General features: G+C 49.9%; 1 protein-coding gene across 1 annotated transcript; it reads right to left on the bottom strand.

Annotated features, from left to right (window-relative positions):
- On the bottom strand, positions 1-25,700 carry XRCC1 (X-ray repair cross complementing 1). Its single transcript, XM_069456853.1, has 17 exons — positions 25,572-25,700; positions 25,079-25,171; positions 15,510-15,620; positions 9,451-9,609; positions 8,473-8,547; positions 8,265-8,376; positions 7,976-8,085; positions 7,792-7,903; positions 7,168-7,426; positions 6,589-6,705; positions 2,961-3,054; positions 2,682-2,814; positions 2,207-2,261; positions 1,983-2,122; positions 810-900; positions 293-368; positions 1-193 (listed from the first exon to the last, which is right to left on the bottom strand). The coding sequence occupies exons 1-17, from the start codon at positions 25,620-25,622 to the stop codon at positions 80-82; spliced, it is 1,902 nt and encodes a 633-aa protein (XP_069312954.1). The 5' UTR covers positions 25,623-25,700; the 3' UTR covers positions 1-79.
- Between the last annotated feature and the right edge of the window lie 603 nt (positions 25,701-26,303).

Here is a 26,303-nt window from a genome sequence, read left to right on the forward strand (position 1 = left end):
ATGCCATCTTTATTAAACTCATCTCTGTGTGTGTGAGTGTGTGTGTGTGCACGCAAGTACACGCACGCGAGCACATACTTCAAGCCTGGGGCACCACCCCATAGAGCTGGTGGGGAAGTAACCTCTGCTTCTCGTTGCAACTGTAGATCCATCGGGGACGGACGAATGCCAGGGAGGGGTTGTCCATCAGGGCCTGCAGGGTGGGGTGGGGGTCCGTATGGGAATGTGGGGGGGGCGGAGGGGATGCGAAACTGGGTTGGAGTCTCCCTTTCCCCGCCCCTCTGGGACTCACCTCCTCAAAGCTGGGATCCCACTCCTGTGCTGTGATCACAAACTGGACCCGGTCGCTCATATAGTCCTCGAGCTCCCTGGCGGGAGGGAAGAGGCAGAGGAATCGGTGTCCCCTGTCATGACATCCTGCTCCCCAACCGTTCTCAGTGGCTGTCCTCTCACTATCCCACCTACGCCCTCTCGAGGCTGCCTGTGAGCCTCCGTTCTCCCATGTGGCTCTTGCCACATGACAACAGCTCCCACAGCAGCTAATCCTCACAGCGGCCCTTTCAGAAGTGGGGTGGGGATCCTCACTTTAGAGAGGAGGAGACCAAGGGGAAGCAGTGCATCCGGGGCCACCCAGCACAGTGGGCAGGGCTGGCACTTGGACTTGACAACTTGTGCCCACCTGCTGCGTGTGTCCCTTCTCCACTCTCCCGATTGCCTCCTTTCCCACAACCCCCACCCCTCCCACCAGGTCCCTGAGGCCTCCCCTGGGCCCGTCACCCATTCCCCACTCCCACCCCCTGAAGACTGACCCATTGAAGGCTGTGACATATCGGATGAGCTTCCGCCGCTCGTCCCCAGGGAACTCCCCGTACAGGAAGAAGTGCTTGCCCTGGAAGAAGTCTGCGGGACAGAAAGTGCCAGAGGCCGGTGTGAGGTGCCTGGAGTTCCAAGGCACCAGCCAGGAGAGGGCTTTTCACACACGGGTGGGAGTTGATGGTGAGCAGTAGTTCCCGGACCAGTGGTCCATCAGAGCCTTCTGGGGAGGTCTGTTTGTCTACATTGACCGTAGAGGACACAATTATTATTATTATTATTGTTGTTGTTGTTGTGATGTGCTTCTGACAGATGGGCTGGAGCTACCTGATAAGCCTGGCCAGGGCTGGAAACTCCAGCAGCTGCCACCTCTTCACCTTTGCTCTCACTCCCGTTCACCAGGGCCTTTATTGCTCTGACCTCCCAGGGGGCTCATCTTTCCATTTTAAAGTGACTTTCCAGGCCCTCATTCCTGGCTTTGGAGGATCAAAGCACTTTCCTGCCCATCGCCCACGGAGGAACAGGGTGGAAACAGCTCTTCCAGTGGCCCCGAACCTCTCCTCCGAGCAGACCCTCCTGCCTTTCTTCCGCTCCCTCAACTCTCAAAGACACTCTCACTCCCATGCCCTCCCACAAGCCCCTGCAGAGTTTTCCCATTTCCTTTCTTTCTTATTCTTTTACTTTGGAAATGCAAACACACACACACACACACACACACACACAAACATGTGCAGACAGCATCTGTGTCCGGGCTGATGGCTAATGTTAAAGTGAACACCGGTGAGCCCCCCACCGAGGTCCCGACGGACAGCAGTGCCCGTGCCATCTGGAGCGCCCGCCTCACCCTGGACCAGCAGAACTGACCCTGGGGGGGAAGCACTGGCACGAGGCAGGGCCGCTCACAGCTGTGTGGAACACCAAAGGGGTCACAGCTGGCACTGGGCTACGGGGGCATGGTCAGAGCAAGAAATCAGATAGGGACAAAAAGGGAAGAACAGAGAAGATGCTGAAGGGAAGAGGAACAAGCCTGGAACGTGGAAGTGGCCAAGGCAGGGAGCGGGTAGGTGACAAAGGGAGACAAGTCATGGGGACAGCACGGATCCCATGGGGCAAGTCACAACTGAGGGCAAAATCCCACTTCAGCAGGGATGGAGGGAGGGATTTCCGACCTGGGAGCTCGGGAACTGGCAGGTCGGGAGATGCTGGGTGATCCTCACTGTCTGTGTTTTCATCCGTGGAACCTGCATACGGGTCCTCGCCATTCTCCCCCTGGCCAGGGGGCTGCCTTTGTTCCCTCTGCTCGGCTACCCTGGGGGAGCCGAGAGGGGTAAGGGCATGCAGAGCAGCCCCTGCACCCAAGGCTGGGCCGCCCTAACGCCAGCCCTAACCCTACCTCCTCAGCTCATCCTCAGTGTCCCCAGAATCTTCTGCTCCATTGTCCTGTCCTTCTGCAAGTAGAGACTCAGTCAACGCAAGGCACTGCCTTGTCTTCTGGGAAGACCAGTAACCCTCCCTTCCAGTATGGCACCTGGGCACAGAGCCAGCATCCCAACCCGCACCTCAGCTGCCCCCAAGATCCAGTTATCCCGACCCCAGCCGCCACCTCCTTCTGCTCCATCTGTCGGGGATCTAGTCTCTACCTCCATCAGACCACAGTCCAGGCTTTGAGCCCCTTCTCCCTCTAACCATGGGAGTCTAGGCCCCAGCCCCTCCTCCCTCCGACCCGGGGGTCCGGCCCCAGCCCCTCCTCCCTCAGACCCAGGGGTCCAGCCCCAGCCCCTCCTCCCTCCGACCCGGGGGTCCGGCCCCAGCCCCTCCTCCCTCAGACCCAGGGGTCCAGGCCCAGCCCTCCTCCCTCAGACTCTGACCTGCCTTCTCCCCCTCGGTGTCAGTATCTTCCTGGGGCACGGGTGAGGCTGCTTTGGTCTCTTCAGGGGTCGGGGGCTTCTGGGGTGAGCTGGGTCCCGCTATCTGAGGGGGCTTGGTTTTGGCCTGGGGGCGCTGAGGAGGGTCAGTCAGTGAGGAGAGCCAGGGGGTGTGGGTGACTGGGGGTGGTGATTGCAGAAGGCAGGAGTGAAGAGTTGGGGTACCACAGCAGACCTATGTCATCCCCCCAATACCCTCCCCAATGCTGGGGGGCATCAGACCTTTCGCGGAAGCTTGGGGGCTTCATCCCCGCTGCTGCCGCTGTGGGAGCCCTCCTCGTCCTCACTGCTCGAGCCTGGCCCTGCCATGAGGTACCTAGTGGAGCAATCAGGCCTCAGGTAAATAGGATACCGAGTCCTCCGAGGAGCTGGGGAGGGTATTTGGGAAACAAGAGCCACTGGAATTTACTAAATGCGAATCATGGTCTCTCCCCCAGCCTGCCCCCCTCCCAGCTCAGGAAGGCCCCGCTGAACCCCAGCCAGCCCAGCCCCCCAACACTGGAGACCTAAGCACACCCTTTCTTCCTTTCTTCTTGGGGGAAGAAATGTCCCATTTCAGAAAAGAACAAAAAATCAGGAACAACTTTCCCCTTTGAGAATCAAAGGCAGTTTCTCATTAGAAGAATGCCTACCAATTAAGAGAATATGCTCAAAAGCAAATACATTCTACAGACTTCCACACTGTGTTCATGGTTCTTTAAGCCACTGACAGTCCAGGAAAAGAACTTTCCTAGCTCTATTCGTATCAGCAGCAGCTAACACTTACATGGGACTTCCTGCGAGCCAGGCACTGTTATATGCACTTGACACATATTGACTCATTGAATCCTGAGGTCGGTGCTACTTTTAGCCCCATTTTACAGGTGAAGAAACTAAGGCACAGAGAAATTAATTAATTTGCCCCAAACTACAGGGCAAAGTACTCAGCAGAAGCAGATGGATATGTCGGTTTTACTTTCCTGAGGTGCAGGCATTAAGACCCTTCTGCACAGCCAGGCACGGTGGCTCACGCCTGTAATCCTAGCACTCTGGGAGGCCGAGGTGGGCAGATTGTTTGAGCTCAGGAGTTCGAGACCAGCCTGAGCAAGAGCGAGACCCCATCTCTACTAAAAATAGAAAGAAATTATATGGACAGCTAAAAAGATATATAGAAAAAATTAGCCAGGCATGGTGGCCCATGCCTGTAGTCCCAGCTACTCGGGAGGCTGAGGCAGGAGGATTGCTTGAGCCCAGGAGTTTGAGATTGCTGTGAGCGAGGCAGATGCCACGGCACTCGAGCCCGGGCAACAGGTGAGACTCTGTCTCAAAAAAAAAAAAACAAAAAAAACAAAAACAAAACCTTTCTGCATGTGATTTGGTTGTTTCAAAGCCGGTGAAACACTTCAGGTAAGTCACACTCATTGTAAAATGGTAGCTCATGAGAAGTTCAGAGGATTTAAAGTGTAGCAGTCGATTAAGAGTCAATGGTTGTGGCCGGGCGCGGTGGCTCACGCCTGTAATCCTAGCACTCTGGGAGGCCGAGGTGGGCGGATCGTTTGAGCTCAGGAGTTCGAGACCAGCCTGAGCAAGAGCGAGACCCCATCTCTACTAAAAATAGAAAGAAATTATATGGACAGCTAAAAATATATATAGAAAAAATTAGCCGGGCATGGTGGCGCATGCCTGTAGTCCCAGCTACCCGGGAGGCTGAGGCAGTAGGATCGCTTGAGCTCAGGAGTTTGAGGTTGCTGTGAGCTAGGCTGACGCCACGGCACTCACTCTAGCCTGGGCAACAGAGTGAGACTCTGTCTCAAAAAAAAAAAAAAAAAGAGTCAATGGTTGTGATTCTTAAGCATTAAAAATAAGTTTTAACTAAAAAAAAAAAAAAACAGCGAGGGCACAGTGGCTGCCCACATCTATAATCCCAACACTTTGGGAGGCTGAGGCAGGAGGATTGCTTGAGGTCTGGAGTTTGAGATCAGTCTGGGCAACATAGCGAGACCCCATCTCTACAAAAAAATTAGCCAGGTGTAGTGGTGCACACCTGTAGCCCCAGCTACTCTGGAGGCTGAGGCAGGAGGATCACTTGAGCCCAGGAGTTTAAGGCTACAGTGAGCTGTGATCGTGCCAATGCACTTCAGCCTGGATGACAGAGCGAGACCCCATCTTTTTAAAAAAAAAAAAAAAAAAAAAAAAAGTCAATGGTAGCTTTACTAAACTTTTTCTTCAAGGTGCTTTGTAGTCAAAGTTTTTTTGACAAACTCGATCTGTTCTTTCTCTGAAGCAGGTTAGAGGAAAAAAGAAAATAAACCCTCAATTTGTGATTATAGTAGAAGAGCCATCTCCCTGGGGTCTTCCCGCTTATAGTTGAATTTTTAAAATATAAAATGCTTCCTGAATTTTTTTTTGTTAAAACCCAGTTGCAAATGCAATGCTGTTTGTCTTATTCCCTTTTCATCCATGGCCTCCTTGAGCTCTCCCAGGCAGATAATAAACCAAATCTGGTTTATTCTGCCCTGAATATATCCCAAATCCATCCCTTCTTTCCACCCAAGGCCCCAGACTGCCCTGGGGTCCCCACCTGCAGACTCCCCTTGACACCCGTCTCTCCCAACAGAGCCTGCCCCTGCCCCGCAACCTTCCGTGGCTTCCCTCACTCACACAGGAGGCCCTTGGAGCCAGATGGGTTTCAGAATTTTGAATTTTTCAGACTCTAGAGAGGTAAATGGCAGGCATATAGATTATCACATGACACCTCCAGTACAGTCTGAGGAGTTCCCATAATCAGACCCATTAGTATTTCAGTGGTAAATACCATGACACACTCAAGGGGATAAACAAAGTCCATAAATAGCCACACATCAGCTCATGATGATTGTGCAGCCAAATGTTTGTGCTAAACCTAGGAAAGAACTTCCAGCTTCCAGAGGTGTCTGGAGTCCTGAACAGATGAAGGCCTGTGGAGCTGGACAGAGCCCAGCGCATTGGCCAGGTGCTAGAAGCTCTTTCTGAGCTGGCCCCACACGTCTCGCAGCCTCACTTCCCCCCAGTGCAGATCGTCTCTCAAACACTTCAGGTGCAGCTGAGTGTGACTTTGGAGCACACTCAGGCCACGGAGCCTGACTCAGACCTCTCCTCCCACCCACAGGCCTCAGATCTGATCCTGCCCTGCCCTGGCTCAAAAGCCTTCCACGGCTCCTACGGCCCCAGCCTCATTTTCCTGTCACTTCCTGCTTCCCACCGTAAGCTCAGCCCTACCTGCAACTCCTCGGGGCAGAGACCAGGCTGCCCTGTCCTGTCTCCTCCACCCAGCATGCTCTCTGGCTGTTCAGCCCGGCAAACCTCTTCTCGTCCTCGAAGAGCCCTCCATCACTGTGGGACTCCCCTTGGGCCTTCTACCACACTGTTACGAGTCTGACGCCCTCATCAAAGTGACGGGTGCTCAAGGGCAGGGCTGAACGTCTGGATCCCAAGCATAGCACAGCCCAACCTGGCACCGAGCAGAGGCTTCTAGGACTCGCTTTGAATGACTGTGAACGGCCCCCAACGCTCGTTCTCCAGCCCTGGGCCTTCATAACTGCTGTTCCTCCAGCCCGCAAGGTCCTTTTCCTTCTCCAATAAGCAGACTTCACAGAGCCCTCTGTGACCCTCCCAGGCAAGTCCTCCCTCCCTCGTCTGGAGTCCCCCAGCCTCTGCCCTCCTCTCAGGAGTCCACTGACTCCGGGCTGGGACCGCCTATGCTCTCGGCCAGCAGGCTCCAGCCTGCTTTCTCCCCAGATCCCTGGCATTGCCCAGCACAGGAGAAGCAGAAGGGCTGGGGTGTGTGTGAGCACGAGTGTGTGTCGCACATGCGTGTGCGGGGAGGTCTCACCTCCGGGAGGGCAGCCGCCGCCGCATCCGGTGACAGTCCAGCACCCATTCCTTACGCACAATGCGGCCTCCGAGGCCTAGGACCTGGCTGTACTTGGGGGTGTTGGCAAAGGCACAGCTGGTGGGAGGCAGAATTGGGGGGTGTCAGTTAGATGTGATCTGAAGGGCAAAGGGGAAAGAAAGAGATGGGGAGACAGAGAGAGAGAGAGGGAGAAAGATGAGGAAGAGACAATGAGATCAATATGGGAGAAACAGAAAAAGAGGTAGAAGACTGAGGGAGATGCAGAAACCAGAGAGAAACAGACATAGAGGCTAGAGGCTGAGAGAGACGAGAGAGAGAGAAAGAGAGAGAGAGAGAGAATGAGCACAACATAAAGGATGGAGACAGAGGGTGCTAAGGATGCTCACTGCTGCGATGTTGGTTATTGTTTCTGTGCCTTTTCAGTGGACGGAGCTAGCAAATAAACTTTTTTTTGTACATCAAAAAGAAAAGGATGCAGATAGAAAGCACGATGGAGGAGACAGAGGGAGGGGGGTAGAAACAGCAGGAGGCGTGGAGAGGAGGAGGACACAGGCCTACATGAGGTGTGTGCTGTCTGGGGTCCAGTCTGGCCGATACTTGGCCCCCAGCTCTAGGGCCTTGTCCCGGAGCTCTGAGCGGAAGGGGTTCTGGAAGCCACTCAGCACCACCACCACACCCTGAAGGATCTTCCCCAGCTCCTGCGGGCCAGCTCGGTGTCCTCTGGGCTCAGTGCCTTCTCCCCGAGATTTCCCTGGCATTGCTCCCTGTGCTGGGGCAGGGACTGGGGCTGGGGCTGTGGTATGGGTGGGAACCGGCACTGGGGGAGCCAAAGAACAGACACTCAGTCAGCACCACTGGAGTTAAACGTCCAGCCCCTCCTCCCTGAGACCCAGGGGTCCAGCCCCAGCCCCTCCTCCCTCAGACCCAGGGGTCCAGCCCAGGCCCCTCCTCCCTGAGACCCAGGGGTCCAGCCCCAGCCCCTCCTCCCTCAGACCCAGGGGTCCAGCCCCAGCCCCTCCTCCCTGAGACCCAGGGGTCCAGCCCCAGCCCCTCCTCCCTCAGACCCAGGGGTCCAGCCTCCAGCCCCTCCTCCCTCAGACCCAGGGGTCCACGCTCCCAGCCCCTCATCCCCTAAGACAAGAGTACAGGCCCCTGTGGAAATAAAGGATCTAGATTGCTCACATTTGGGTCTTTTGACGGCAGGCGTTAAGAGCTGGGCTGACGGTTTGCTGGGGGTCTTCCTCTCTTCTTGGTTCAAATCCAACTTCCTCTTCCCTTTGGGAGACTCCTGAGGCTGAGAGGGTGGAGATGGGTTGAAGCCTCCAGCTTCTCTCCTCCTCCACCCACCAAAGTGTGATGATCTCACCTTGGAGGTGCCGCCTACTGCCCTGGAGACTGGAGAGGTTGAGCAGGCAGCACTAGAGGCCTGGAGTGTAGCAGCTGCATAGCTGGGCCCTGCTGGGTCACTGGCTGTGGCTACAAAGGGAGAAAGTGGGTCCAGGATGAAAGGGCTGGGCCCCGAGTCCCTTCCACTCCTATCTATGAGACTGTTATTCCCAAACCCAGGAGTCCAGGCCCTCAGCCCCTCTTCCCTCAGACCCAGGAGTTTGGTCTCAACCCTCTACTCACTCAGGACTCAGGTTTTCCACACTCACCTGGGGACGTCTTGTTGATCCGGCTGAAGAAGAGAGCCCCTGGCCTCAGGGAGCTGGCACTCTCGTCCTCCTCCTTCACACGGAACTGGCCGAGCTTGGTCACTGTCACCTTCTAAGGTCCCGCAAGGTCAGTGCCATGGGTGGGCTGCTGGCAGGTAGGGGTGAACAGGCAAGGAGAAGGCTCTGGGGGGTGGCGGGTAGATCTTACCTGGGCTGGGGCCTCTGCTTCCTCTTTGTCTGGAGGGCTGTGGAACCGTACAAAACTCAGGCCATAGGGGGAGTCCTGGAAAAGGAGGGGTGGGAGTTTTCTGGCTCTTTCCCTCCCATGGACACCCATGTCTCAGGAGGTGCCCTGATGACGACTATAGTAACTAGCTGTCATTGCTGAGCCCTAACTCTGAGTCAGGCTCGGCTGGAAGCCCTTTACACACGTTAGCTGCTTTAGCTTCATTGCAACTGGCAAAGTCTGCTGGGTGTCCACGCAAACCTACTCCCCATGCCCCCAAACTCCTGCCTATGGAATGGGGGGGAGTGCTGGGTGCCTCTTCCAGGACACAGAAATGCTCCAGGCTCTTCCCGCGACTTCTGGCTGGACCCAGAAAATGGGAGAAGCTTGGGTCCCTGGATGGCCTCATGAAGAGAAGCCAGTTGACAGGTTAAACATCCCCCAGGACAGTTACACGGGCAGGAAGTGTACCTCTATTGTGTGTACCAGTAGATACTCATGTCTCACTGTTACCACAGCGTTGCATCCCTTTGCCTACAGCAATCCAATAAGGATCAGGAAACAGAGGCCCAGAGAGGGTAAGTCACTTAACTAAGATCACACAGCTGAAAAGTGGTACAGCCAGGATTTCAACCCAATGGTCAGACCCCAAATCTAATAACTTTAACTACTAGGCCCACCCTACTAGACCACTTCTCTAACAAGTCAGCTGCTCACTCCTCCAATTCCCTCTGACACGCCACAGTTCACCCTTCCTAGATCCCCTCCAGGACATGAAGCTTCTCATTATGGGGAGGATCCCAAACCTATTTCAGGGAACACAGGGACCCGGCCTCCATATAATCCCATGGGGACACCAGCTATCTACACCTTCCAGCCCTCTGGGACTCAATATTGGCCCCTCAGTTCCCTCCTTGTCCAGGACCAAGTACTGTGAACCCCAGGATCCACCCTCGGTACCTTGCTGTAGGGCTGGCTGCAAACAATTTTGACACGGTCCCATCGCTTCTCAGCTGCTGCCCGGACCAACTTGTCAGGCCCAAACATACGAACTCGGTTGGGGTTTGAGCCATTGCGGCTCTCAGAAGGTGACATGAAAGATGAGGTGACCAGAAGGACCTGGGTGAGAGAAAGCACCGTGAATGAGAACCAGGGCAGGCTTTAGATGTCACCTTCTAGGGGCTGGGGCAGAGTGCAGAGGACCCATGTAGGGACAGGGAGTCACCAGAATCCAGCTCGGGCCTGGACGTCTCTAGACCCTTCCTCTGTTTTGGGGCTCCAGTCAGTCCTGCCCTGACACAGGCCCCAGAAGGATCTTTCTAACCTCCGTATCTGAACAATCCTTCTCAAATTCTTCCGTGCATCTTCCATATTTGGCAATACGGGGGGCTACGTGTCCTAAGGAACTTTCGCAGCAGAGAATATTCACAGTGACTGCCACAATATTCAGGAACCTTTTGGAAATGCATGGGTGAGTCAGCAGAAAGATAAAAGGAATTATTGGAGGCCAGAAATGAGAGGCCAGAATCCACAGATGCAAGGGAGCTGTGCTAATTATTGCTTCTCAGCCCAAACCCACCCTCTACACACAGCTCTGTGATCCCTGCCTGCACTTGGCAACCTGCAATTCTGCTTTGCCCGCGGCTCCTTATCAGGCTCTGCCAACAGGGGGAGCCAGAGAGAGGCTGCAAGGCTGCCGGGCGGAGAAGGATCTGCCGCTGCTTGTGCGTTTGCAGATCCCATGAGCATCACCCCAGGGACGCTTCTGCTTGTCAGCGGTTCCTCCTCGCAGCAGCAGATGAATCCAGTTTGCAGGTCCCAACACCTGCAGCTCTGGCCTTCTCCAGCCCTTCTCCTGGTGCAGGAGCAACACCCCTTCAGGGTTTGAGTTTCAGCTCCTGGGGCTTCTAACACCTACTTCCAATAACTCCAACCGCTTTCCTTTGTTCTCCCAGTGGTAGCTGCTCCCTGCTGTTGCTTCTTAGTCATACCTCAGTCTTCTAGTAACACCTAGTCACTAGTTCTTTACATTAAATTCTCTCGGTTAAGATAACTTGTGTTGGTTTATCCCTTGGTGTGGGGCACACAGCCCTCCCACTCTTTTCCAAAATTGCCTGGTCAATTTTGACTATCATTTGTTTCTTCATCATACCATCAATATCTTCATTTATTTCTTTGAACTATTAAACATACTTTTAAAATATTATATTATGTCTTTTAATTTCAATATATGTAGCCTTTGTGCAGATAAGTTTACAGTTTGCAGTGTCTGCTGACCCTAAGTCAGGGCAGTTTGTGTTCTCATGGGGGGTGAACGTATTTTTAATCATTAACTTCTGTAGTTTGGGAATTGTTTGAGGCCCTGCTGTGAAGCACCTTCCTCCAAAGAGGATTTGCCCTGCATCAGGCAGTACTGTGGACATAGGGCCACTTAATATTTTCAGCTTGGTCTCTTTTCTAACTGACATATTGTGAAATTTGTTTTGTTTTTTGGAGTTTTTTTTGAGACAGAGTCTTACTCTGTCACCCGGGCTAGAGTGCCGTGGCGTCAGCCTAGCTCACAGCAACCTCAAACTCCTGGGCTCAAGTGATCCTCCTGCCTCAGCTTCCTGAGTAGCTGGGACTACAGGTACGCACCAGAACACCCAGCTCATATTGTGAAATTTGTAAAGTTAGAAAATAAAGCCTTCTGCTGAGAAGAAGGCAGAATATAATTAACTATATGTCTGTTTGTGCCTGGCTGATTGTGAAAAGGAAACGACAAAGAAAATTATACAGAAGGAACGCTATCTCCCTGGCCTTGACTAGACTTGTTTATAAATGCCTGATTTTTTTTTTTTTTTTTTTTTGTTTGAGACAGAGTCTCACTCTGTTGCCCTGGCTAGAGTGCCGTGGCGTCAGCCTAGCTCACAGCAACCTCAAACTCCTGGGGTCAAGCGATCCTCCTGCCTCAGCCTCCCGAGTAGCTGGGATGACAGGCATGCGACACCATGCCCGGCTAATTTTTTCTATATATATTTTAGTTGGCCAGATAATTTCTTTCTATTTTTAGTAGAGACAGGGTCTCGCTCTTGCTCAGGCTGGTCTCGAACTCCTGACCTCGAGCGATCCACCCGCCTCGGCCTCCCAGAGTGCTAGGATTACAGGCATGAGCCACCGTGCCCGGCCATAAATTCCTGATTTTGAGCTAACAGGGAAGTTGAATTTATCATGAAGTAACTAACATGAAGGGGTACGGCAAACAGTGACCAGCAGCTGCTATCCACACTAAGAGGTAGATTTCTCCTGAATATACTCTCCTCCCATTCATTGTAAAGAGAAAACAACTCTGGCTGGGTGCAGTGGTCTCAGGCCTATAATCCCAGAGACTGGGATTTGGAAGGCTGAGGCAGGAGGATCACTTGAGGCCAGGAGTTCAAGACCAGCCTGAGCAACAAAGCGAGACCCCATCTATGAATGAATGAATGAATGAATAAATAAATAAATAAGAGAGAGAGAATGACTCTGATTGTCAGACTTATATTATCCAACACTGTCTAAGCTTCTGGAATTAAACCTTTAATCCTTAGTCTGCATTAACTTCAAAAGCTTATGATTCTCCTTTCTAGAATTCAAAGAATGATTCGTAGGTTACATCAACACTGACTGTCCCCACTCTGCCCTTTTTCCTTTTCCTTCTTGGTTCTTCCAGTTATATCTAGTTTCTGGCTGGAAACTAAACATTATAAGCCCCAGACCCTTTAATTCAGTCTTAGCTAGAAGTTGTAACAGAAACCTGAGACTCCAGCAGAAGTTTAATTTAAAACCTTGAAAGAACGGGAGACTGTTGGCATAGGTGTTTTTAGACCTTAAAAAGATAAAACCCTCACCTAGTATAGGTTAATTTTAGGTGTCAACTTGGTTAAGGGATGTCTGCACAGCTGGTGAAGCATTGTTTCTGGGTGTGTCTGTGAGAGTGTTTCCAGAGGAGACTGATGTGTGAGGGTCAGTGCACTAAGTAGGAAAGATCTGCCCTCAGTGTGCTCGAGCACCATCCAATCAGCTGGGGGCCTGGATGGAACAAAAGGTAAAAGAAGGGTGAATCTTCTCCTTTCTAGAGCAGGTAGCCTGTCTCCTGAACTTGGACATCAGAACTCCAGGTTCTTTGGCTTTGGACTCTGGGACTTGCACCAGCGGCCTCAGACTGAGAGTTACACCACTTCCTTGGTTTATGAGCTTTCCAACATGGACGGAACCACGCTACCAGCTTCTCTGGTCCTCAGCTTGCAGGCGGCCTATCATGGGACTTCCCAGCCTCCACAATCATGTGAGTCAATTCCCTCAATAAATCCTCCCTTATGTATCTACATCTATGTCCTATTGGTCCTGTCTTTCTGGAGAACCTTGACTAATATACCTAGCCATTGCATCTTGCTAGATAGACAAGCAAAGGCAAAAAAATTCACATAACAGATATGACAAAATTTTAGCTAAAAATGCATTTACTCTGTTTTTGTCATTATAAAGTAGAATTCTGACCTAAATACATTCACCAAGAGGAGAAGAGAACTTTTTTATAATAGTCCCAAAGACTGTTGACTTACCTAAACTTGAGGAAAAAAAAAAATGTTTGTTATAGGGAAACTTACTCGTTAAAGTGTACCTTGTAGAACATAGAAAGCACTTGATAAAAGTCAATACACATTCATGAAAAAAAGCTCTCAACAAACTGAAAAACAACTTCCTCAACCTGACAAAGGATATCTATAAAAAACAAACAACCATCATATTTAATTGTGAAAGACTCAACACTTTCCCCCTAAGATCGGGAACAAGGCAAGGATGTCTGCTCTCACCACTTCCATTCAACATTGAACTAGAGGTAGTCAGTGTGACGAGGTGAGAAAAAGAAAAAAAAAACAAAACTGTTTTTTCACAGATGACATGACTGTCTATGCAGAAAATCCCAAGGAATCTACACAAACTATAAGGATTAATAGGTGAATTTAGCAAGGTCACAGAGGTCAAAAGTAAGTGAATTTAGCAAGGCCACAAGATACAAAGTCAATATACAAAAATCAATTGTATACTGCACTGAAAAGATCACAATGTCACTTCTGTGGTATTCTGGCCAAAAGTGTGTAACCTAAATTTAAATTTAATCACAAGGAAACATCAGACATTTTGTACAGTAAGTGATATTTGACAAAGATCACTGACCTTTGCTCTTTAAAAATGTCAATGGCACAAAAAACAAAGAAAGTCACAGGAACTGTTGCCAGTGAAAGGAAACCAAGGAGGTGTGACAAGTCAATGCAATGCATGATTCTGAATTTTCTTTCCCTATAAAGAACATTATTGGGACAATGATGGAGATCCGAATAAGATCTGAGATCAGGTGATATAGTATTATATCAATGTTAATTTTCTAATTTTGGTAATTATACTAAAGTAAAGAAAGAAAATTTCTTTGCTTTTAGGAAATACCAACTGCAGTTTGCAGGAATAAAGGGCATCATGTATACAACTCACTCTTAGTTCAGGAAAAAGTATGTACAAATTTGTGAACTTTGGGGAATCCAAGTGAAGAGCATATGTACTATTTCTATAATTTTTCTGTAAGTCTGAAATAAAGGAATAAAGACATTGACAAGCTGGTTTTATAATTTATATGAAAATAAATGTAAAGGATCTAGAATAGCCAAGAGAATCTTAAAGAAGACTAATGTTGGAAGCCCAACACAACTTAGTTTTAATATATACTTGTACTATTAAGACATAAAGATCACCTACAGAGCTGGGTGTGGTGGCTCACACCAGTAATCCCAGCAACTTGGCAAGCTGAAGCAGGAGGATCAGTTGAGGCCAGGAGTTCAAGACCAGCCTGGGCAACACAGTGAGATCCTACCTCTAAAAAATTTTTTTAAAAATCCACCAGGCGCGGTGGTGCACACCTGTAGTCCCAGCTACTTGGAAGGCTGAGGTAGGAGGATCACCTGAGCCCAAGAATTCAAGGCTGCAGTGAGCTATGATCAAGCCACTGTACTCCAGCTTGGATGACAGAGTGAGATCCCATCTCTAAAAATATAAAAATAAAATAAATAAGACAGTGTGATATTGGCATAAAGAAAAACACACATATCAATGGACAGAAAAGAGTACAGAAATAAACCCACACAAATGGTCAAAAAAGAGCCAAAACAACTCAATTGAAAAAAGAAAGTCTTTTTCTAAAAAAGTATTTTCAGCAAACATATAAAAAAGATAAATAAAAAAAATGAACCTTGTCCCTTGCCTCACATGATACACAAAAATTCATTTGAGATGGAATCAAGATCTAAATGTAAAAGCTACAAATACAAGGCTTCTAGAAGATAACATAAGAGACAGTGATAGGCAGACTAATGGCCCCTCAAAGATGACCCCATCCTAATCCCTGGACCTATAATGTGGCAAAAGGCACTTTGCAGATGTGGTGACGCTGAGGATGTTGAGACGGGAGAGAAACTCGGGATTATCCGGGTGGGCCCAGGGCCATTGAAAGGGTCTTTATAAGAAAGAAGGAGACAAGAGAGTGAGAGTTGGAGAAGTGACGCTGGAAGCAGATGTTAGAGGAGCAGCAATGCTGGCTCTGATGAAGGAAGGGGCACGAGCCCAGGAGGGCAGGTGTCCTCTACAGGCTGCAACAGACAAGGAAACGCGTTCTCCCCGACAGCCTCCCGGAGGAACGCAGCTCTGCCCACACCTGGGTATTAGCACAGTGAGAGTGATTTTAGACTACTGTCCTCCAGAACCGTCAGATCATAAATCTGTGTGACAAGCTGTGATGCAAACTCAGTCTCTTCCCTGATGTGAGAAGTTTACTACCCTGCGTCTGTCCTTTGTGCCCTCTGTACGCTGGGCGATCGTCCAGAGGGCAGCGGATCAGTCAGGTGTGACTTGGCTCCACCTCCTGGCCCTGCCACAGGCCCTGAGGGAAACAGCGATGGTGGCGGGTGGGCCAGAGGGCAGCACAGGGTCTGTGTCACCGCCCTGCTTACCTCATAGTCTTGCTCCCCGGCGCCCCCGGCCGAGCTGCCCACCAGCACCTCCACGAAGGCCGAGCCGTCGTTCCCAATATCCACGCTGTGTATCTGCTCTTCCTTCTCCAACTGCGGGCAGAGAGAAAGGCCACGGTCAGTGCCTGTTCTGCCTTGGGCTCACTGTGGGACCCAAGGATAACCCCCATCTGGGCCACCATGTCCCTTGAAATGTCAACTCTGTGACAGTGGGAACCGGAGCTGAGTGGTGCCACCATGTCCCCTGCACGCAATAGAGGGCATGGCACAGGGCAAGAGCTTGAAAAAGATACACTGAATGAAAGCACACACCCCCACCCTATTTCCCTGACTCTCCACACTCCACCAGACTGGCCTATCACAGGCCGCCATGGCGCTCTCCTTGGTAGCACTTGCCAGGGTTAGAACTTTATTCGAATCACCATGCACATTAACAGCACATGCCATCCCCTACCCGCGTGTGCGAAGGACTCTGTGGAAGCTCCCTGAGGGCAGGGCCTTGTCCGGTTTTGCTCACCACCGATTCCTGGGTTTGAATCCCAGCTCTGCGGCACACTAGCTGAGTGGCCTTGCCAGCTAACCTTCTAGAGCCTAAGTTTTCTCATGTGTAAAATGGGGATGATCATCAGGATCATGCACATAAATAATGGCCACAGGACACAGCAACAGTAGGCCCTTAACCGCTGTCAATCAGGAGGCATTATTAGTTGATGCTCGATAATTACTTGTTGAAAGAAGAAAAGGGCTATCTGTAGGAGGGCTTCACTCAAAGAATCTGCCATTCCTGTCTGACAGTTGAAGACACAGAAAGCTGTGCGGGCGGGCGTGGGAGGCAGTTAGGAACAGTTGAGGCAAACCTCCTGCCTTCCAGTTTGGGGCTCTTTTACTAGGATTCTAGAATGACAAGTTATTACAACCGTCAAAGGTACCTAGTCCACCACCCTACACTGCCCTCCCCCGTCCCTGGGACGATCGTATGCTCCGATCTGCTCTGTCACCTCCCAGTTGGGAGGTCACCAAGACATCGCCTGCGCACTACTGCACACAGGAACATCGCTGTATGAGACGCAGGCACCTGGACTTGGGGTGAGGCAGGGCTGGGCTCAAATCCAGCCCTGCCATTTCCAAGCTGTGCAACCCTAGGTGACATAACCAGTGTCTCTGAGGGGCAGTTTTCTTGGATGCAAAAGAGGAGGGTTGTTATAACTTTCCTTCTGAAGGGAGATGACAGAATAACTACAGTTGCAGCCAAGATCTGAGTGCTCACGAAGTGACAGACTCGTACTCTTCTCCTCGCAACAGCTCTGCCAGGCAGGTGCTATAATTATCTTCATTTTACACATGAGCAAATGGAGGAAGGAAGTGATTATGTAACTTCACAGCTGGTGGGTGGCAAAGCCAGACCCAGGCAGATGGCTAGAGTCCTACGTGCTGCTCCGCCACGCCACTGGAGAAAGGTGGCGCACAGGGTAGGGCCTTCCCGGCGCTGAGGCCAGCTGGCCTCCTGCTGACTTCAGCCTCCACTGTGCTCCCAGCCATGGGCCCTGGGCGGTGCGGTGCTGCTCAGGCATGCAAGCCGCCCCGTCTCATTGCTCCGCCTCCTGCCACACTCGGTCACTCTCCTCCAGCCTCCCTTCTGTGCCAGCAACAGGCTGGCTCCTTCCTCAGGGCCTTTACACCTGTTGTCCCCTCTGCCTGGGCCACTCTTCCCCCAAACCCTCCTGTGGTTGACTTGCCACCTTCCATCACTTGGGTCTCTGTTCAGATGTCATCTCTTCAGACCCAACAAAGTAGCCTCCCTCACCGCCTACCAGGAGCCACGCTCTATCCCCAACCCAGCTTTATTTTTCTTCATACCACCACCTGCTATTACACATTTGTTTTTTTGGTTTGTATTGGTCTTTTTTTTTTTGAGACAGGGTCTTACTCTGTCGCCCAGACTGGAGTGCAGTGGTGCAATCATAGCTCACTGCACCTTGAACTCCTGGGCTCAAGCAATCCTCCTGCCTCAGCCTCCCCAGTAGCTGGGTCTACAGGTGCGTGCCACTGTGCCCAGCTTTGTGTGTTATTTGTGTAGCGTCTGTCTCCCCCACTAGACTCCTAAGCTCCATGGGGACAGAGACAATGTCTGAGTTGTTGTATGCTGTGTTCCCAATGTCAAGAACGGTGTCTGGTCCTTCCCAGTTTTGCTGATTTCCTGCTGTGTGATTCTAGAGCAAACGGCTTCATTTCACCCCTTGTGCCTGTTTCCTAACCCGTAAAATGGGGACAATAACAACCTCAATCTCATAAAGTTGTTGTGAAGATTCAAATGAGTGATACATGCAAAGTCCCTGGAGCAGTCCCAGGCACAGAGCACACACTCTATAAATGTCAGCTGCTGATACTATTACCACAGTGGGTCTTCAATATACTCCCGACGAGGTGGACGGATGGACAGACAGGCAGACCCCAGCAACCATTTGCCAAAGGAATAAATACGACCTGAGTAGTAACTCCAGCTCTGTCCTCCCTCACCAAGGGGCTCTGCTGAGTCACTTCTCTGTTCCCTGCCTCGGTGTCCCACTAGTCACAAGGGGGTCATCAAGGCTGACATTTTTTGGATTCTGTGTGCCAGGGGCTTGGTATATTCATTTCCTATCACTCTTGTAACAAATTACCACAAACTTAATGGCTAAAATAACACAAATATATTATCTTACAGATCTGGAGGCCAGAAGTCTGAAATTGCGTCTTACTGGGCTAACATCCAGCTGTGGGCAGGGCTATACTCCTGGAGGCTCTAGGGGAGAATCCGTCTCCTTATCTCTTCAGCTTCTAGAGGCTGCCTGCCGTCCTGGGCTCGTGGCCTCTTCCCCATCTTCAAAGCCTACGACGGCATCACTCTGACCTCTGCTCCCGCCTTCACACTCTCTGCCTCTGGCCCTCTCGCCTCCCTCTTTCTTTTGCTTATAAGACTCTTGTGATTACCTGAGGTCCCCTGGATAGTCCAGGGCACTCTCCCCATCTCAGGATCCTTAACTTGATCAAACCTGCAAAGTCCCTTTTGCCACTAAAGTACGATACTCACAGGTTCTGGGCGCTGGGATATAGACATCTTTTGGGGGCCACTGTTATGTCCACCACACTTAGTTAAGCTCTTCCTGAGCGAGGCATCACTGAATCCTCAAAACCACTTTAAGTAGAAGGGTCTGTTACTACTCCAGTTTTACAGACAGGGAGACTGAGCCTCAGGCAGGTTACATCAACAGCTTCCATGTCACACAAGGTAACAACTAGCAGGGCAATTTGGACCCAACTGCCTGACTGCAAAGCACCGTCTAATGCCAGCGTTTCTTCTCAACTCCTCTCCTCCAATCCCTGAGGTAAAATCCAACATCTTCGCCTCTCCCACGTCGTACATCTGGTACGATGTAGATATTTGCATTTTAAATGAATGACTCTTATTGCATACAAAACTACTTCTACTTTAAATACACACATGCACTCCCTGGTATTCTTCATAAATAAAAAAATAGATTTCTGATAAAAATGTTTATACATGGAGACAACCCAAATGTCCATCATTTGATGAATGGACAAACATTGTATAGTATATTAATGGAATATTTATTCAGCTATAAAAAAGAATGAAGTACCAATACATGCTACAACATAGATGAACCTCGAAAACATCATGCAAAGTGTAACAATACAGACACAAAATACCACATATACATTTATATGTCCAGAATAGGCAAATCTATAGAGACGCAAAGTAGATCAGTGTTGCCCAGGGCAACCAGTGGAGGGGAATAGGAAGTGACTGCTGAATGGCTTTGTGGTTTCTTTTGGGGGTTATAAAAATATTCTGAATTAGAGAGTGGAGACGGTGGAAGAACATTGTCAATATACTAAAAACCACTGAAATGTACACTTTAAATAGTTAGAGCCTGAGTGCAGTGGTTCATGGGTTCATGCCTGTAATCCCAGCGCTTTGGGAGGCCAAGGCAGGAGAATCACTTGAGGCCGGGAGTCTGAGACCAGCCTGGGCAACATAGTGAGATTCTATCTCTACAAAAAATTTCAAAAATTAGCCAGGTGTGGTGGATCGCGTCTGTAGTTTTAGCTTCTGGGGAGGGTGAGGCAAGAGGATCGCTTGAGCCCAGGAGTTTAAGGCTGCAGTGAGCTATGATCATGCCACTGCACTCCAGTCTGGGTGGCAGGAGACCCTGTCTCAAATGAATGAATGAATGAATGAATAAATAAATTAGTTAGAATGGTGAATTTTACATTATCTGAATTTTATCTCAAAAAAACAAAACAAAACCCTGAGTGCTCAGTAAGTGTGAGCTGTTAGGATAAAGGCACAAGATGACTGTCATCTGTGGCCCAGCTTTGTGTACATGCACCTTTCTCAAGAAGACTCAATTCATGGTGTGAACTGTTCATGAAACAAATGGGGCACAGAAGGGCAAGGTTCCTGAGATATCCTATATAACACTTGTTCCACATCCATGAAATGCAATGCTATGCATCACTTAAAAGAATAAGATAGAACTTTATGCAGTGTGAATCTCCAAGAGACACCATTATTTGAAGAAAGAAAAAAAAAGCAAGGGGACGAGAGTGTCTAAACTATGAAGTTTAAAAAGGGAAGGAGGAGGTAGATACACCAGGGCTGTCCTGGAAATATCCAGCCATTGTATCCATGTAGCCATTGTGTCCATGGCTGGGTGCTTTCTGGACAGCCCTCATATATGCTTGTATGTGTACACAATGACCCAGGAAGGCCACCCAAAAAACTGCTAAGAGTAGTTGTCTCAGGAGAGAAGAACTAGGGAGCAGGAGTTGGGGGATGGAGGATAGACAGGTGGAAGGGAGAGTTTCATCTCAGTGTGTACCCTTTTACACCTTTTGAATTTTGTGCCATACACATATAATGTCCACTTGAAAAGCAAAGTTAATAAAACCCCAGTGGTTATCTCGACACAATGGATTACTGTAGGAAATGAGAATGAACCATCTACAGCTACACCCAGCAACATGGACAAACATAAGGCTGAACAAGGGAAGCCAGACACAAAAAAGTATACACTGCATGATTCCATCTACATATAATTCAAAACCAGGCACCTACAGTATTCTGAACCAGAGGCCATAATGTCTTTTCTTAAACTCTAGAATATAGGAAAACAAAAGGAGATTCTGATGAATTTGTTCAAGATGGAGTCAGAGTGTTCATCGAAAAGAAAACACAGGCCGGGCACGGTGGCTGACGCCTGTAATCCTAGCACTCTGGGAGGCTGAGGCGGGCGGATCGTTTGAGCTCAGGAGTTTGAGATCAGCCTGACCAAGAGCGAGACCCTGTCTCTACTAAAAATAGAAAGAAATTATATGGACAGCTAAAAATAACATATATAGAAAAATTAGCCGGGCATGGTGGCGCATGCCTGCAGTCCCAGCTACTTGGGAGGCTGAGGCAGAAGGATTGCTTGAGCCCAGGAGTCTGAGGTTGCTGTGAGCTAGCCTGACGCCACGGCACTCTAGCCCGGGCAACAGAGTGAGACTCTGTCTGAAAAAAAAGAAAAGAAAAGAAAAGAAAGCACAGCTAACACTTTTAGGAACAGAGATGGACTATGTTGACGACAAATTATCCAGTGAGTTTGTGTTCAATAACCTAAACATCAAAGGAACTTGTGGCTGAAGGGGAAGCTTTAATATCTGAAACCTCAGCACTCCTCTGGCTGTAAGCTCCGGGAACACTCACGGATGCCTTGGGGCTTACTGAAGAAATCATGTGACTATCACCTGCTTAATGTGTGGCTGCTTTGTAAAGAAAATAAAATGATGCATTTTGGGAAAAAAATGGTAAAAACAAATTTAAAACACCAGAATGGAAAATAGAGTGATGAGAAAACCACCGAAACAACAACAGAACATGTCCCTTTGCTGTTGAACATTTCTTCTAAAGAACGCACCTCTGGGCCAGCGCGGTGGCTCACACCTGTAATCCTAGCACTCTGGGAAGCCGAGGCAGGCGGATTGTTTGAGCTCAGGAGTTCGAGACCAGCCTGAGCAAGAGTGAGACCCCCCAGTCTCTACTAAAAATAGAAAGAAATTATATGGACAGCTAAAAATATATATAGAAAAATTAGCCGGGCATGGTGGCACATGCCTGTAGTCCCAGCTACTCAGGAGGCTGAGGCAGGAGGATCACTTGAGCCCAGGAGTTTGAGGTTGCTGTGAGCTAGGCTGAAGCCACGGCACTCTAGCCCGGGTAACAGAGTGAGACTCTGTCTCAAAAAACAAAACAAAACAAAACAAAACAAAAAAACGTACCTCTGGTGACGCACAGGAATTACATCTGGACCACGTCCCAGCCATCCCCTCTGGCCCAGGGGTGGTGGAGGGGCAGGGCAGGGTGGAGGTGGAGGGCAAAGAGGTTGGAATTCCCTGCCAACAGGTGATGGGTTGGTGACAAAGCCTCCTGTGGCTACAGCAAACAAAAAAGGTGTGTGGGGTTGTCACAAGCCCTGTGTGGTAATATCTAGATGTTGCATACTGTTTGAAGGAGAAAATACAGGCTAGCAGAAAAACTCACAGATGAGCCTACTGCCTTGATGCCCAGGAACTTCTGCCTTACCAGTCACTTCAAAAGAACCAAAATGAGCATTCAGTGAATTCAGTTACCTCGTATATTGGCAATCGCCACATGTAATCAGACGTTCCAAAGGGTCTCTGACGTGGGCTCAGTTAACAACCGCTGCAGTGCTGGTCTCCCTGCTTCTGCGCTTGGCCCCTGCAGTTTGTTCCCCACATGGAACCAGCAGGATCCCATGAAGACCTAAGTTAGATTGTGTCCCTCTGCTCAGAGCCCTCCAGTGGCTCCTGTCTCACTCAGTGTAAAAGCTTAAGGACTTACGATGGCTTTCCAGGCCCTAAGTGTTTTAGGGGACTTCCACCCCCACTCTCCTACTTCTCTCTCCCTGGCTAACTCCACCCCAGCCACGCTGACCTCCCTGCTGTTCCTCCAACTGCTTCAGAGTCTTTATCTTTTCCCCAGATACATGTGTAGTTCATTTTGTTCAAATGTCACCTTCTCAGGGAGGCCTTTTCTGACCCTTCCATTTAAATAAAAACCTCTTGCCACTGCTCTGTCCATAGCTGAGGCACTCCCATTGCTCCCCACCCCCACGCCTTTTTTTTTGAGACAAGAGTCTCACTCTCTTGCCTCGGCTACAGTGCAGTGGCATCATCATAGCTCACTGCAACCTCAGACTCCTGAGCTCAAGCGATCCTCCTGTCTCAGCCTCCAGAGTAGCTGGGACTACAGGCACATGCCACCATGCCCGGCTAGTTTTTCTATTTTTTGTAGAGGCAGGGTCTCTGACCTTGCTCAGGCTGGTCTCAAACTCCTGACCCCAAGTGATCCTCCCACCTCGGCCTCCCAGAGTGCAAGGATTACAGGCATGAGCCACTGCACCCGGCCCCTATTCTCGTCAATAGTTTGATTTCCTCCATAGCACTCATCATCTGACATATGTTTTACTTATCGATATGTCAGTCTTTCCCTACTAACATGAATGCTTCATATGACTGAACATTTGTCTTGTGCTGTACACTGCTACATAGGCCCAGTACCTAAAACAGTGCTTGGCTTATAGAAGGCACTTAATACATACTGGCTGAATGAGGGAAAGAATGAACGAATGAATGAACAAACGAATCCATCATCTGCTCCCAAGTCTGCAGGTCCTATCCCTGTGCTGACAACATCTATACCTGTCTCTAGCTCCGTGTCTAATCCCTAACTGTGGGGGTCAGGAGGGATGGCACCCCTTGGATGTCCCAAATTTACATCAAATCTGGACATTGCAGCTGAAACGCAAGCTGCTCCTATATGTGTCCATTTTGTCGACAGCTGGAATACTCCCTCAGTCTCTCCCAGGCCAGAGATCCTGTGCCTCACCACTCTGGCTCCCTCATCCCCCATGTCCTATCTCTTCTGCCTTCAGTCTCTCTGTTCCCACAGCAACTGGGGTAACAGGAATGAAGGTGGCTTCCCTGGGGTCACCTGATTATAAGAGAATCATCACCCAGTAATAAACATGAATCCCTCCCTTTACACAAACACCTACATGTTGACAGAGCACTTCTGTAGACATTATGTCAGTGAATTTTCGCAACAACCCTGGGCTTGGATGTCATTATTCCCAATGGACAGATGAGAAAACAGGTTTAGAGAAATAAAACAATTTGCCTGAGGTCACAGTGTAAGAAGGAGAGCTGGGGACTTGAATGCAGGTCCCAAGACTAAACTGTCAGCAACCTGTATCTCCCACAATTTACAAGATTGGCTGTCACGCAAGTTGCATAACTTCTTTGGGCCTCAGTTTCCTCATCTGTAAAATGGGGATGAAAACAGACCCTAGATCATGGAGTTTTTATGAGGATTCAATGACTTAATCCATGTGAGGTGTACAGAATGTTGACTGGCAGATTGTAATGTTGAATAATATTAGCTCTCACTATTATTCTTATGTTAGAGATTTAGGAGATGCTTAAAATCCTAAAATCATTAGAAAAATTTTGTGAGTCATGTATTTTTCCTGGCAACAGAATTCTCAGTTTCTCTCTAATTATCAAAAGGCTCTGTGACCCAAAACTTTTTCAAACCACTGAACATGAGAGAGAACAAGAATATGTCCACTATCAAACACAATCATGTAAGCCTTGCTTCCCCAGCATCCCTCCTCCAAAACCCCTACATTCAGAACTAAGGAAATGCGGCCAAAATCAAGAAAGCCAGTATGACGAAGTGGTTAAGAGCACCAACACTCCGTTGTGGACTCAAGTCTTAGCACTGTTATTTATTAGGAATGACGATGGCCGTTACATCACATCACTCTTGTGAAGAGCAAGATTATGCAGGTAAAACACCCAGGCCACCACCTGGCAAGGAGCAGATGCTTAAAACGCATTTAGCTCTCTTCTCCCACCAGTTTCTTGTCCCTGACAGGAACAGTCTGTTTGGAATTCTTTGATCTTGCCTGTTTGTCTCCCTCCAAATTCACAGGGCTGTGGTTCAGATCCCGTGAGAGCATGTGCAGTATGCACTCAGAAAGAACCCAGCCAACATTCCAGAATGGTAGCTTACACTGGCCACTTATTTACCTTCCCTATACTTCAGTTTCCCCCTCTTTAAAATGCAGTTCATTGGCTTAGATGACCTTCCAGGACATCTTCCAGCCCTGAGCCCACTGCCTGTAGGAGGCAGGATACACGGCAATGATTCACTCCGTTCCAGTTGAGGAAACTAGGACCCAGAAACCAGAAGCAACCTATGCAGGCGGTGCACTGATTCCTGTGGTCATCCTAGACCTAGTCCTTCTTGGGTCCCCCTTCTACTCTGCTGAGGGGCACAGGGATTATGCTGCCCATTTTCCAGGGAAGGAAGCCAAGGCCCAGAAGGGAAGGCGACTCAACCCACCGCCAGCTGGCTCAGGAGCAGAATCTGGACCCTGGGCCCCCAGGCTCCTAGTAAAGAGGTAGGGGTGGGACAGGATCACCTGTAGGACCACAGAGATGGTCTTCTCGCCTGCCTTGGCTGCCCGCCATTTTCGGTAAGTGTCTGCCTTGAGAAGGTTTTCTGCACAGTGGGTCTGGAAACAAGAGTGGGAAAGGAGAATTAGGGCACAGAGATGAGAGTTAGGCCTCCAGCTCTCAGATTAGTTCGAGACCTCCCAAGCCCTCTGCGATTCCCCGGATTTAAACTCCCCTGTTAATCCCCCTCCATTCTGCCTTAAATTTCCCCCACGACACCCTCTGGAAGTTCACGTATGGGCTCTCCAAGGAAGCTCCTCTATTCCTCCTTTTCTCTCCTAAGTTCCGCAGACACTGAAAGTTCCCTAATTCCACATGTCTCCCAGAATTCACTTTTAGCCTCCTGGAAATCTCCCCATGACCCTCCTCAGACTTCCACGAAGAACCCCAAAAGTTCTTTTAGAGCTACTCTCACTAATTCCCTTATGTCTTCCGACCTCCCCCACGCCGGTCCCTCACCGAGTCCTGGCTGCTGCAGGACACTACGTGGCGGAGGCGGATCTCTGGCATGTCAACGTCCTGGGCTCCTCCTGGCCCGGAGGATGAGGAAGGGTCCGGGTTTGGGGGGCGGAGAGGAGGTGCTCCAGGCGCGGGCTTAAGTGCGCAAGCGCGCGACGCTCGGGCCTTTCAAACGACGGCGCGCCGGCGCTCGCGTCAACACCGCGCAAGCCCAGTCTAGCCTCTCCGTGGAGGTGGGTGGGGGCAGGGGGGCGGGGACTATGTTCCCTAGCAACGAGCTTTTTCTCCAGCCCCGCCTCTCTTTGGCTCCACCACTCTCTAGCCCCTCCTCCTGATGACGTCCACACCCTGCTTTCTGGGCGCCTAGCAACAGGAGCGGCCTCCGGGATTGGCGGCTAGAAGAAATTCGCTATTCTCATTGGACGAGGCAGTCACCGTCCCAACTGAAACCTAGAAAGCAGGAGAACTGCAAAACTGAATGAATTTTTTCACTGGAAGTCTGGATCCCACCGCGGCAGTGGCAGTATCTCCCCCACTGGCTCCTGGGGCTACACTTCTCCCCATCTCCCCCTACACCTCCCTAACGCACAAAAAATATCTCAGATCTCACTCAGCCTTATGCCTGAGGCCAAGAGAGAGTGAGTCAAGGTCCTAAATAAAACACAAAGCATGCATTCAAACCACACATTCACACAGACACACAGGCTAGAGTGCGTCCATAAATACCTTAGT

The sequence above is a fragment of the Eulemur rufifrons genome, chromosome 24 (assembly GCF_041146395.1).
Source record: "Eulemur rufifrons isolate Redbay chromosome 24, OSU_ERuf_1, whole genome shotgun sequence".
Classification (NCBI taxonomy): domain Eukaryota; kingdom Metazoa; phylum Chordata; class Mammalia; order Primates; family Lemuridae; genus Eulemur; species Eulemur rufifrons.